Source organism: Ursus maritimus, unplaced genomic scaffold (assembly GCF_017311325.1).
Source record: "Ursus maritimus isolate PB19 unplaced genomic scaffold, ASM1731132v1 scaffold_29, whole genome shotgun sequence".
Lineage (NCBI taxonomy): Eukaryota > Metazoa > Chordata > Mammalia > Carnivora > Ursidae > Ursus > Ursus maritimus.
This window is the reverse complement of record NW_024425452.1, coordinates 25,521,686-25,534,492: the sequence shown is the minus strand read 5'-3', so window position 1 is coordinate 25,534,492 and position 12,807 is coordinate 25,521,686. Positions and strand designations below refer to the sequence as shown.

The 12,807-nt window shown below is 39.3% G+C and overlaps 1 protein-coding gene across 1 annotated transcript in view; it reads right to left on the bottom strand.

The window, feature by feature from the left end:
* Positions 1-12,807, bottom strand: part of KCNQ5 (potassium voltage-gated channel subfamily Q member 5) — a 489,866-nt gene that overhangs the window by 120,885 nt on the left and 356,174 nt on the right. The window contains exon 3 of the mRNA XM_040643667.1: positions 10,961-11,087. Within this exon, the coding sequence (XP_040499601.1) occupies positions 10,961-11,087 (127 nt within the window). The remainder of the gene's footprint in view (positions 1-10,960; positions 11,088-12,807) is intronic.

The window sequence follows — 12,807 nt, the reverse complement described above, 5'->3', positions numbered from 1 at the left end:
TTTCCACTGGTTTGTTGGGCTTTTCTTCTGGATTTCAGTAGTTCCTTTATAGTTTAGGGTGAATAAGTGTCTCTGATAGAAGTTGTAAATATTTTCCCACATTTGTCTTTTGATTCTGTTTGTTGTTTGTTTTCTTTTGTTTTATCATGCAGAGTTCTTTGATCTTATGTAGCCTAATTTTATCAAATTGTAATTATTATGTAGCATAAGTTTATCAATATTTTCTTCTATGGATTCTTTATTTTTAGTTATAGTTAGAAAGCCCTCTTGGTTCCAAGGTCAGAAAAGAATTTGCTCATTTCTGCATCCAGTATTTTTTGGGTCTTACTTAATCTAAATCATTGATTTATTTGTAGTTTATCTTGGGATAAGATGAGACAAATATAGATCCAACTTGATCTTCTTCCCAGTGAGTAATTAGTTGTTCCAACATTGCTTATGACCAGAGTGAGGATAAAGTTGAAATTCATGAATGTGGCCACATGGGGTTGTTACTAGCTTTTGACTTCTCTCTTAGTTATGATGGAAGATCCACTGGGAGACATTAAGCAGAGTTTTGGAGGAAAAGTAGTCTTAGAGAATAGTTTTAAGGATAGGGGGATTTTTGAAAGATTTGGGATTAAGAAGGACAAATGACCCCTTTTTTTAGATCACATTAGGACCATGAATATGGGGTCCAACTTGCTATAAAGCACTATTGGGCCTTGGTGGCAATTTTAAACATTTTATTCTGCAGAAATCATCCTTTGAGGTTTCAATGTGATTATATGCATCCGTCAGCAGGCAAGCACAACTAGTATTGGTCTCAGTAAAGTTTACTTGGATAAGGATTTTCTACAAAGTAAAGTTTGCTTTAAATAATGGTGCTTCAGAAATTTGCACAGTATTGGCTTTTTATATGAATTGCTCTCTCAACACTTCACCTACATAAACATCAAATTTACATTCATTTGCCAGAGCATGAAGAACTCTTCCTTAATGGGCTACATTTTCATTTGTTTCTTGACCAAGTGGGTAAATATGAATTTCAGAAACTTCTGCTTATTAAAATAATTGTCATAGAAAAACAGAGAAAGCAGAAATATATATTTTCTATGAAAATAAAAAATGTCATTTAAGTCAGCATAGATGTAATTTACTGTCATGAAATGATCTAGGCATTTCTATATTTTAAAAGGAATGGTCATACTCTGGAAAACAGTTTGGAAGTTTCTGATGAAGTTAAACATACACTTACCATATAGCCCTGTAATCCTATTCCTGGGTGTTTACCCTACAGAAATACAAATTTATGTTCATTCAAAAACTTCTAGATGAACGTTCACAGCAGCTTTATTTATAATAGCCATAATCCACAAACAAACCAAATGACCTTTAACAGGTACATGGACACACTGTGGTACTTCCATATCATGGAATACCATTCAACAAGACAAAGAAATGAACTATTGATACACACAGTGACTTGGATAGATCTCAAGAGCATGATGCTGAATGCAAAAAAAAAAAAAAAAAAAAAAGAGCCAATTTCAAAAGATTGAATGTATGATTGTATGATTCCATTTATATAACATTCTAAAAATGACAAAGTTATAGTGATGGAGAACAGATTAATGGTTCCCAGGGTTTAGGATGGGGGGAAGGAGTGACTTTCAAGGGATAACACCCCAAATTTCTACAGGAGGATGGGAAAGTCTGTATCTTGATTGTGGAGGTGATAATTGCACTATACTTATGTAAGATGTTATCACTGGGGGAAGCTGGGTGAGGGGTACATGGGTGTATGGGAACTCTGTGTTATTTTTGCAATTTCTAAGTAAGTCTAAAGCTATTTCAAAATAAAAAGTTGAAAAAAAGCCCAGATCTTAGGAAGATGACCATTGAGAGAAGGAACTGCACCTTTTATGATACGAACATCTCTTTTCTTTTAGACTTCATATTAGTTAATGTCTCCTGTGGGTTGTGGGGAGGTTTGGGGGTAGGAATCAGACCTCATCATATGGTTTATTTGTTCCTCTGCTACCAGGGGGTTGTGCAGGGAGATAATGGGATGTCATAGAAAGAAGTCTGAACTTGATGTGAGCAAATCCTTTCCTTCCCTCCTCCCTTCCTTCTTCTTCCTTTCTCTCTTTCTTTTTTAATTCTCGTGCTTATATGCTGTGTGACCCTTGATAAGGCCTTTACGCTAAGTTTTAGTTTTTCGATATATAAAGTAGGGATCATAATCTCTACCAACTTCACTAAGATTATTATGAGCTATGTGAGATAGTCCATAAGCATGATTTACAACTTAAACCATGAAATTTTAATCCTATTCATGTAACACCAGGTACCCCAACTCCTAATTTCCTGCTATTTTTAGCTTCGAAGGAAGATTTCTTATTTAAATGCAGCTCTTAAACTATTGTCTCTTTTCTAATGTGCATGCAGGAAATAGACAATTGATGGACTGGCTTGGACACAGCCACAGCGAATTAGTGGAAAAATGATCAAAAGCAAAAAATGAAGCAAAGTCTCACTCATCACTTCCTTTTGTTTCAAGGAAGGCTGTTAAGTTGTGCATTTAACTCAATGTGGTTCTTGCTTTTAACCCAGAAGGAGCACGGAGGGGAATTATGTGTGATTTTCTCTCTTATTATTTAAAAAAAACCCTTACGCTTAATTTCTGACAATAAAGATGGTTCTGCAGCATTTTCAAGTGGAATCCTTACTTATGTTTCAAAGCAAAAAAAATCAAGAAGTTCTTTGTTAACTGTAGCCAGTAGAACAAGGGTCATCTTTCCTGGCATCAGATACCAACCAGAACATGCTGAAAATGTGGATCCTGAAAAGAAAGTTGCTCATCTATATAACACGGTCTCTCACCAACCTGTTAATGAATTCATTTTTTCCTGCTCCTTCATTATTCTTCCATGTGTAGATTAAACGGATTATAGTGTAATTAAATCTGACTCTTGCAAGAGGCAGTGCTTTAGAGCAGTGAGCTATGGGGAGGTTGGCGTTCTATTCCTAGCTTCACCGCTAACTTAAGGGCTGAGCACAAAGCACCCCCACTTTCCAGAGCCTCAGTTTTTTTCTGTCTATGGAGGGAGATAAACAATGCCTCAGAGGAACATGGTGCTGCTTTATGAGTTCTATATTCTAATTGAGCTCCAAATTCCTTTATAGAAAGGTACTCTTGGAAGAATTAAAGATGCATTTATACTGTTGTTGTGATTCTTAATAGGAATAAAGCTTTAAAATCTAATTTTAAAAGCCTCCTACTGCATAGTACATTATCCACGTTCTTAAATACTGCAATCAGCTGTGCACTGAGCTGCTCTGTGGTATTTATTAAGAAAAAAAAAAAAAAGCAGCACCATGAAGGCATACTGTAGAACATTTTCAAAGCCATGTGCACTGGTTTTAACTGCAGGACTTCCTCTGAAGTTAATGGGACTCATACTGGCAAATTCCAAGCACCACTTTGAAAATTTACCCCATAGTGATAGTTTAATGCTTCTTATTGATCATACGTCTTCAGATAACATCTCAAGGCAAAAAGGGACAATGTCTCAAAGGAAATAAATAATCTTTAATGACATAAATGTGCATCGCAACCATCATAACTAAGAGTATGCAGCAGAGTCCTGCGGTAAGCAGGCCCTTTGGGAACTGCTCATTGGTGACAGTTACCAGTCGGGCTGTAAAAGACTTTTCATGACATGCTCCGAATTCCAGTTGCTCACAGAAGAGAAGACATTTTCTTTTAATTTTGAAATTTCATGTTTCTAAGGGTAGATATGTATCAATGCATGGAAAAGTCAGAGGGAATAGATTTATATTCTTCTGAATAAGGAATAATTTAGGAAGGAGTGATGATACGGAGTTCAAACAGGTACTAAAAAACCCGGAGCCTTATATACCCATACTTTTCAATTGCCTGACCACGATTTTTTCTTTCTTTTTTTTTTTTAAACCCGAATATTCACCATTAGGCCTGTCAGCAAGCTACTGGATGCTTGCTAGGGGCCCATCTCAAGAAGCTGTCCTGTATCAGGCAACTACCATATGCCCTCAACTGGCTTACATACTGCTCAGGGTGTGACGGTCCCTGCATCATTTCCTACTACTCTGCCACTGTTTACAGAACTCCAGCCACAATGACCTTATGTCTCTTCCTTATATAAGCTCTTGGGTCACAAGAATACTTGCAGTTACTATCCCCTGGCCTGAAAAAAATCTGTGCCTGAATCTCATGAATGGCTCCTTCTTAATATTCAGGTCAACTTGAGTGTCCACTCCTTAGAAAGACTCTCTTGGGACACCTAATCTAAAGAAGCCCCTCATCTCTCTGTTTTATTTTTTTCATTGCAATTATCTCTAGTTGACACAACCTTGTTTCTAAAAAATACATTTGTGTATTATTTTTCTGCATCCACTAGAATATTGCTCTACAAGGAGGCCCTTGCCCATTGGGTACAACACAACCTCTCCAGCATATGGAACCATGGTTGGACATGGTGGATGTTGCATAAATATTTGTTGAATTACTAAGCTCAAAACCTTGAGTATCTTTCGCTTCTCTGTCTTGTATAATCAGTCATGATACTCTATATCCTTCTTACCAAGACTACTTCTACCTCCATCACCTTTGTTCTGTATCAGCATAATTAGTCCCCCTCCTACCAGTTTTGCCCTTCTCTAAGGACACGGGGGACCATATTCTCACAGGCAGGTACCTTGTTTCATTCATCTTTGTGTCTTTTGCACCAAAGATCATGTCTGGCACATAATAAGTGTTCTGTGAATGAATTTTCTTACATAACTTAAATAACTTGATAGTACATAATACTAGTACAATATATCATAGTGCTCTAATGAAATTTCTAGAAGGTGTGGAAAATAATCTTTAGCTATTCATTTTCATCTAAGGGCATTGTCTACATGGTCAAGTCTTATCTGCTAATCAAGCTACTTTATAAGTTCACATTTTGTACTAAGTCAACAATTCTGTTTAGACATGTCTCTCTATAGTCTACTAACATTAACAAACACCAGAAGGCATTTCTGGAGTAATATCACTTCTCTGGAGATATCCCCAATTAAGAAATACCCAGAGAACTTTATGACTACATTGCTCAAGAAAGTAAGCAATCTTATACAAAGCAAGTAAGTCTATTTTAGAGCCCCATTTCCCTTTTAGGTTAGAAAGCTGCAATAGATAACCTGATTTAGTTGATATAATAGGGCTGATATATAAGGCCAGTACTGCAATTAATATTTTGTAAAGTCTGGCTTCTCATTCAAAGATCTTGGATTACTAATGATGAATATGAAAGTATCAGATTCTTTGTAAGTTGATGACAGTGGACAAGCTTCAGTTAAATTTAATTTTAAAATGCTAATAAACAATAAGGTCAATCTTCTTACAGTTGGGTAGTGTGGTACAATGGGAAATAGATATCTGGTCATTGTCCTGGGTTTCTGGCATACAGCTCCTAAAACCCTTGGACTCTCTGGAGTGGTAATTATCTTTTTATGCTAATGAGATGACTGGTAGCTGGGGGTCCCTGGACAACTTCAGGATGAGGGCTGGTTACCAGAAAGACCAAGGCATGATTAGAGAGTTGGAACTTTCAGCCCTACCCCCCAGACATCTGGGAAGGGAAAAGGGCCTAGAGACTGAATTCAATGACCAATAGCCAATGATTGAATTAATTGCATCTATGTAATGGAATCCCCATGAAAATCTCTAAACCACAGGTTTCAGAGATCTTCCAGATTGCCAAGGTGTTGGAAGGGTGGCATGCCTGGAGAGGGGATGAAAGCTCCATGTTAGCCATTCCTTTGCCTCAAGTACCTCACCCTATGCATCTCTTCCACTTGGCTGTTCTTGAATTATATCTTTTATAATAAACTGGTAATAGTAAGCAAAGCATTTTCCTGAATTCTGGGAGTCATTCTAGCGAATTATTGAACCTGAGGTGGGGGAGGGTTATGGGAACCCCCAAACGTGTAGTCAGCCGGACAGAAGTGTGTGTAGCCTAGCATCTGAAGTCGGGGGCTGGGGGAGTGTCTTGTGGGGCTCTCCTTCACCTGTGTGGTATGTGCGAACTCCAGGTAGTCAGCATCCGAATTCTCTTGAATGGTCGAACACCAAGTTGGGTGAATCTTGATTCTTTCACCTACTGTATTTCTTTTTTTTAAAAAAGATTTTATTTATTTATTTGTGAGAGAGTAAAAGAGCACAAGCAGGGGAAGTAGCAGAGGGAGAGGGAGAGGGAGAAGCAGGCTCCCCGTTGAGCACGGAGCCTTGACACAGGACTCAATCCCAGGAGGCTAGATCCCAGGACCTGGGATCATGACCTGAGCCAAACACAGAATGCTTAGCTGACTGAGCCACCCAGGCACCCCTCACCTACTATATTTTTAACATTGAACAAGTTTCTTAAGCCCAGTCTTACTTCATCATCTATGAAATGGGATATTATACCTATGTAGGATTAAAGAAGGCAATATTTATAGAGTGCGTACAGCAGCACCTGGCATACAGCAAGTCTCAATAAATATCAGCTATTAACTAGAAGGATTGATCTGTGATCCATTAATCCAACAGGATTTAATCATTCTCAGATGGTCCAACCACTCATATTGAAGGAATCTATATGCACTGAAGGAGTCTGAACACTTAGAAGAAAGAATGGTAGCAGAAAATCATCTGAGAGAAAGGAATTTCTACTAAATCGGAAGATAAGGAAAATGATACAATTCGAGAGCATGTCTCTTAGAACAAAAGACGGGGAAGGCAGAGAAATGGAAACACGATGTTTCAGATCTTGAGTTTAGAAGCCGGTGGCAGTTCAGGGAGTCTCTGGTATAATTTCTGAACACATTAGTGGCTTCAGTTGCCTTTTAATAAGATGAACTCACAGATATAGTACAGTGGTCTTGGCTGTGCGGTTGATTTTAAAAAGGGATTCGATTTGTTTTTAGCCAAAGCAGAAGTTGATTTTTTTTTTTCATTAAAAAAATACGCTCGTTGGCATTTTCCTGAGTGACTGTTATCTCATGTCAAAAGCATATATGCTCAACTCATGGGGGAAACGTCTGTGCTGTGCTTTGCCTCTTTTGTCCTCTTGTGGAAAGATTACACTGAAGGAAAACATTAAAAGGAAAAGAAGAAATTGACTATATTTAGCATCAAATACAGATTCAAGATTAATAACAGGCTGGTTTTATTTGCTTCCCTGAGATGCACTGCAAGACTGAGAAATATGGCTCTGTTATATCTGTCTTTAGAAAGAGTCACCAGGGAATCCAAAAAAGCCACTGTTAGAAGTAATTTGTTGGCTTCCTGACACATCAGGCTCATTATCGTGATCTAAGTACCAGCCTTTGGTACTATTTGCAATTTTCAGGGAGGTCATTAATGAAAGCTAAGAAAAAGAATGACTACGAAATCAGTGTTGGAGGTTATTTCACACATTCTCAATACTGAGGTCATTGAGTGAGTGTTTGGTGTTTGAATGTAGAGAAATCATAAGGCAGCCAGTCTAGATAAGTGAAGGGCAGCTTGGGTATTCAACCCGAAAATATACTTGACTCTCCGAATTGCTAATGCAGTGATTATTGCCCACGGCTGTAGACATGTTACTTCAAAAGATTCTTCAAGGAGAGAGATAAATTGAATGCACAGGTATAGGAAGAATTCTCTAATTCAAGATGAAGTTTTACCAGATTTCAAAGCAAATTTCCAATACCAAGCAGAGATAAATCAATATAGTAATGAAAGAAAGCACCTAATTAAAAAAAAACCTGAATAAAAATGTTTCCCCTTAAGTTAAAGATGTTTAAAATATGCTGTCCAAACACAAGTATGTGATGATTTTGTAATTTAAAAGGCTCCCCGTTCTGGCTAGAATGCAGGGCTAGGGAGGGTAGGCAGTTCAGGAGAGGGGAGTTCTAGTCTTGGGGACTCAGCCAGTGGGGCCTCTAGCAGCTTGTGTCCACACACTATCAGCTGGTCTGTCGGGCTCAATTCTGTACGAGGCTCACTAGCTGACCGCTGCCATAGCTTCGTTTCCAGCTGGAAAGGACAACATGGACGCGCCCACGGAAAGCGTTTCCCACTTGAAGAACAGCCCGGCTGCCACCGTCTTTTCCATATCCTTTTCTTGAATGCTCAAAATGGCTGAAAACATTTGGGTGTGTATTTGGCGTGTTCAGGGTAATCAGATCTTACAAATACATGGAGCCGTGAGAGACGAGCCGCATTTGCAAACTCGGAACAGTTTTCACAGATAGATGAGAGACACGCTATTCCTTTTCTCTTTTTTCTTTTTTTCATTTTGCCACGATGAATTCGGCTGAACAAGGGAATTACAGGGTTCACTTTACGTTGCACTTTATCATTTTACCAATGGTATCAATCATCTTTATGGACCTATTCAACAGGCCTAGAATGGTTTCCACAGTCACCTGCTCCAGCCTGCTGCCTCCAGGCAGACGACATTTGGTTCCTCTGTGTAGCTTAAATTTTACTGACATCACACTGAAGAGCCCCCTTTGAACATGTTCCACTCTTGCATCAGTTCAGCTGGACCGTGATAGGGCCAACGGTGATGAAGATTACAGACATCCTAACATCATGTTTAGAACCACGTAATCTACCAAGACCACAAGGATCTGAGACAGGAAGAGAACAATTAAGGGACTAAGATGTGCTGGAGGTACCCACAGTGGAAAACAGCTATCAAAAGGCAGCAGGCATCTGGGAAAGAACTTTCTTTTTAGCTTGGAGGCCAGAAATACGTTGGCATTGCCCCTGGAATTGGAACAAAGCCAATTTTTAATTGGTTTTCAAATCTCGAATGGAACATTCCTGCAGTCATCCATGAACCGACCTCATCCTGTAGAAGCTGAGTGAGTCTTGGCCAACCATCTGCCTTGTGAATTGTTTTGTTTGGGCCCCTTATAGGACAGAAAGTACTTGTGCAATAGTTTCACATGAAGTTAAAGTCCTCCCGCATGTCTCCGGAGCAGAGAATTCAAAAAGAGAAAACGGTCTCCAGCGAGAAAAATCAAATGCCTTCATTGATATGCCTTGGGGGCTGGGTGAACCTGCAAGGCTGGGAGTTACTACCTTCTCTCCTCCTAGCACAATGGCTTCTGAAAAGGACTAAAGCCTATTCTTACAGAAGACAGGCAGCTGGACAAACAGATTGCATTAGTGAAAGCCATGCAAGGTATTTCAAGATAGGTTTAACTTAGAATTTTACTAGATTCACCATTATAACTCCAATGCTTCACACACAGCCACATCTCCAGAAGGTTTGGTTGAATGAACGGTGACCCTCTCAAAATGTGCCTACTCTGAAATTAACTCAGAGTTAATTAACTCAGAGTGTGTGGGGAGCCCACCTTTCTCCCATCCCCAGGACAGTGCTCCATCCTACACAGCAAGGATGGAGTGAAGGATTCTTCTCAACAGTGCCCAGGGATAAGCAGACACTTTCTCCAAGTTCTTCATAAGCCCACCCAGGGGTTATTGCAGGGAATAGGGGAAAGGAGGAAATGAAGAAGATTAATCAGCAATTCCTGACACTGCAAATGAAATGGAAAACTGGCTGTTGATGAAGACAGTCTAGATGAGCTCATAAATAAAAACATACTTCCTCAGATGGGAAGTAGTTGAAATAAGTAAGCCTCACCAAGAACTTTTAGCATTTGGGTTTGAATGGCTGCCAAAGAAATGGGAAGAAAAAGAGCAAGGAAACCAAATGTAAATTTTACACAACAACAACAACAACAACAACAACAACAACAGTGTTTATATTTAGGGTTTTCTTTTTTTTCCCCCCAAAAGGAAGAACATTCTATCTTTAAAAAATAGGCTATCTACGTCAAAAATGTTAATGTACTACAAGACAAAGAAAGGCTGAGGAGCTGTTCTAGATGGAGGACACTCGAGGGACAGGACAGCTCAGCGCAGTATGTCGTCCTAGACGGGACCTGGCACTGGAGAGGCAAGCATCCTGTGAAGGACATTACTAGGTCAATTGATAAAACTGGAACAGAATCAGCAGATTAGCTAAAGTATTGTATGAATGTTCAAGGTATGGAAGTTTATGTAAAAGAATGTCCTTATTCTTAGGAAACCCACACTGGAATATTTAGGAATAAAGGGCTATGAGGCAAGCAATTTACTCAAAAAAATAATTAATTAATTTGAAAATTGAGATATAATTGAGTGGGTTTTCATTTTTATGGTAGACTTTTAAATATATTACTGGGGGATGCCAGGTCTTAAGTCCAGAATGCTGTATGGCATCGTCGTCATTATAAAGTATAATGTCAGGCTGGTTCCCAGGTAATGGAGTCCCTCTGAAGCCGCCACAGCGGGAGAGCCGCAGAGAAGTGGTATTCACTCGGGGGCCGCCTACAGATATCCGTGCATAAAGTAAGTCACACTTGTCATCATTCTTGAGGCATGGTGACCGACATGCTTTATCAGGGCTAATACACTGCTGTACACGCCCATTGATAGAGAGCATAAAAGTATTGCTCAAATCGTAGAGCCAAAAGGGGCTTTTATACTTACTGAAATCAATGCTTCCTTAATTCAGAACACTGGAGAACCATACATTTTAGAATCACTTAATATGATAAAAGTGGATATTCTAGAACCAGACCATCTGGCTCAAACTCCCAGCTCTACCACTTCCTATGTGTAGGACTTGCAGAAACTTACTTCACCTCTCTTTGCCTCAGTTTCCTCATTTGTAAAATGAGGATTAAAAAAAAATAACTTACCTCATAGTATTATGGTGAGGATTAAATGAGTCAACACTTTTAAAACACAGAAGTGTCCAGCCCATGGACTGTTATCTTTTAATATTGATTAAATATTGCAATAGAGGAGACAGAAGAAAAAAAAAACGTAGTGCCATAAATCCAACTCTAGGGCTTTGATACTCACCTATAACACAGAAGGGCTTTCGGGCAAATCTCAGTCTTCCTTGCCATCCTCTATACCGACAACAGCAGCCTGCAGACCAGATTCGAATGATGAACTCCAAACCAAAGACGACAATCATCACGAACTCCTAAAATGTGAAATAAGACATGTTAGAGAGAGGCACTGTGGAGCCAACCACAGCGAGAAGCTCCACGGGCACTTCTGGCCCTTGAGGGAGTTCATCTAAAATATAGTTGTTAGTGCCCCGAGTTAACATCCCCTCTTCTTCAGAGCAAACTAACCCTGGAACACAGGTGCACCTCACGTGGTCTGCACTTCCCATCATGGAATGCTATTCCTAGTCAAGTCCCTAACACTGTACGAATTTAGGAGTCAGTTTTAATACTAAATGTGCAGGCTGAATTACAGATCTGCCTTGTGTGGACTACACAATGTTAACTGACTTCAGCCACCCAGTAACGTGTGAAATATTTGAAACGAAGGAGGCGACCCTGAAAACACAGCTTTACACTTTTACAAAACAGAGACTTTGATTTTGCTGCAAGAAGTGATATAATTCTTGGGGCGCCTGGGTGGCTCAGTCGTTAGGCGTCTGCCTTCGGCTCAGGGCGTGATCTCGGTGTTCTGGGATCGAGCCCCACATCGGGCTCCTCCACTGGGAGCCTGCTTCTTCCTCTCCCACTCCCCCTGCTTGTGTTCCCTCTCTCGCTGGCTGTCTCTCTCTGTCAAATGAATAAATAAAATCTTTAAAAAAAAAGTGATATAATTCTTAAGTCCTTAAGAGTCGTTCTTAGAGAAAAAGAAGTAAACATGTGGAAGTATACGGAATTCTTTTGTTATGGTGTCAAAATCTTCTGATAAGACAGAAAGTTTCAAAAGCATTATTACGTGTGTGACACATATATTCTTTGCCTGAAATGAGACCCTGAATCCTCCAGATCTGAAGCTTGTTAATTCTTCTGTTGTCTTTTGGTGAGAGATACTCAGAATGTAACACCTGCTCCAGCAAAATGACTGAGATTATTTAGGAATAGCTGTGAGTGAACGCTGGGGAAAGGCCAACTAATGTGGCTCATTCTGTAGTGGGTCATAGAATTTCTCGAGAAGCCAAATGGAATTTGTAAGAATAAAGCATCTCCGGAGCAAGCGTGTCATAGTCACCTTGTTGTCCCTTTAGAGGGACAGGCACTGAGTTTATTGAAATTTATTTTCCTTTAAAAAATAATTCCCTTTCTTGTCTTTAAACAATGGTTGACTTAGCATTTATAATGCTAACAATGTATACTGATTTTTATTATAACTAATTACTTATAAGAGGGATACATGGTCTTTATTAAAACATTCAAACATCGCAGAAATATAGAGCATAGAAAGCAAAGATCCTAATCTCCCACCCCACATTCCAAGATAAAAACTGTTATCAAATTTAGAAAAATGGCATTTTTGTTGCAAGTTTCAGGCAAATGTCTCTCTCTTCAGTTAGCACACACGATAATATGTTGCACTTTTGCAGAGCCCAGTAGAGATAGATCATTCTACCCTGTTATTCTGTACTAGGTAACCCACAAATATTTCTCATGATGAAAAATGAGTCTCCAGTGTCATCGCTGCTTACTTACAGGGACTTAAAACTACCTAGGGAGTAAATCCCCAAAGATGACTTTACATACAGATAACCAAAACTATGGTCAACATACACTCATTAACGATGTGAGGCTTTCGTTTTATTTTGGTTTTGCTTTGCTTTTGAGTCTGCATCTAGGTAGTTGAGTGTATTCATTCATTAAGGTGGCCAAAGTTGCCAGACCACTTGTATTCAATCCAGCACACCTTCCCACATAGAGAAA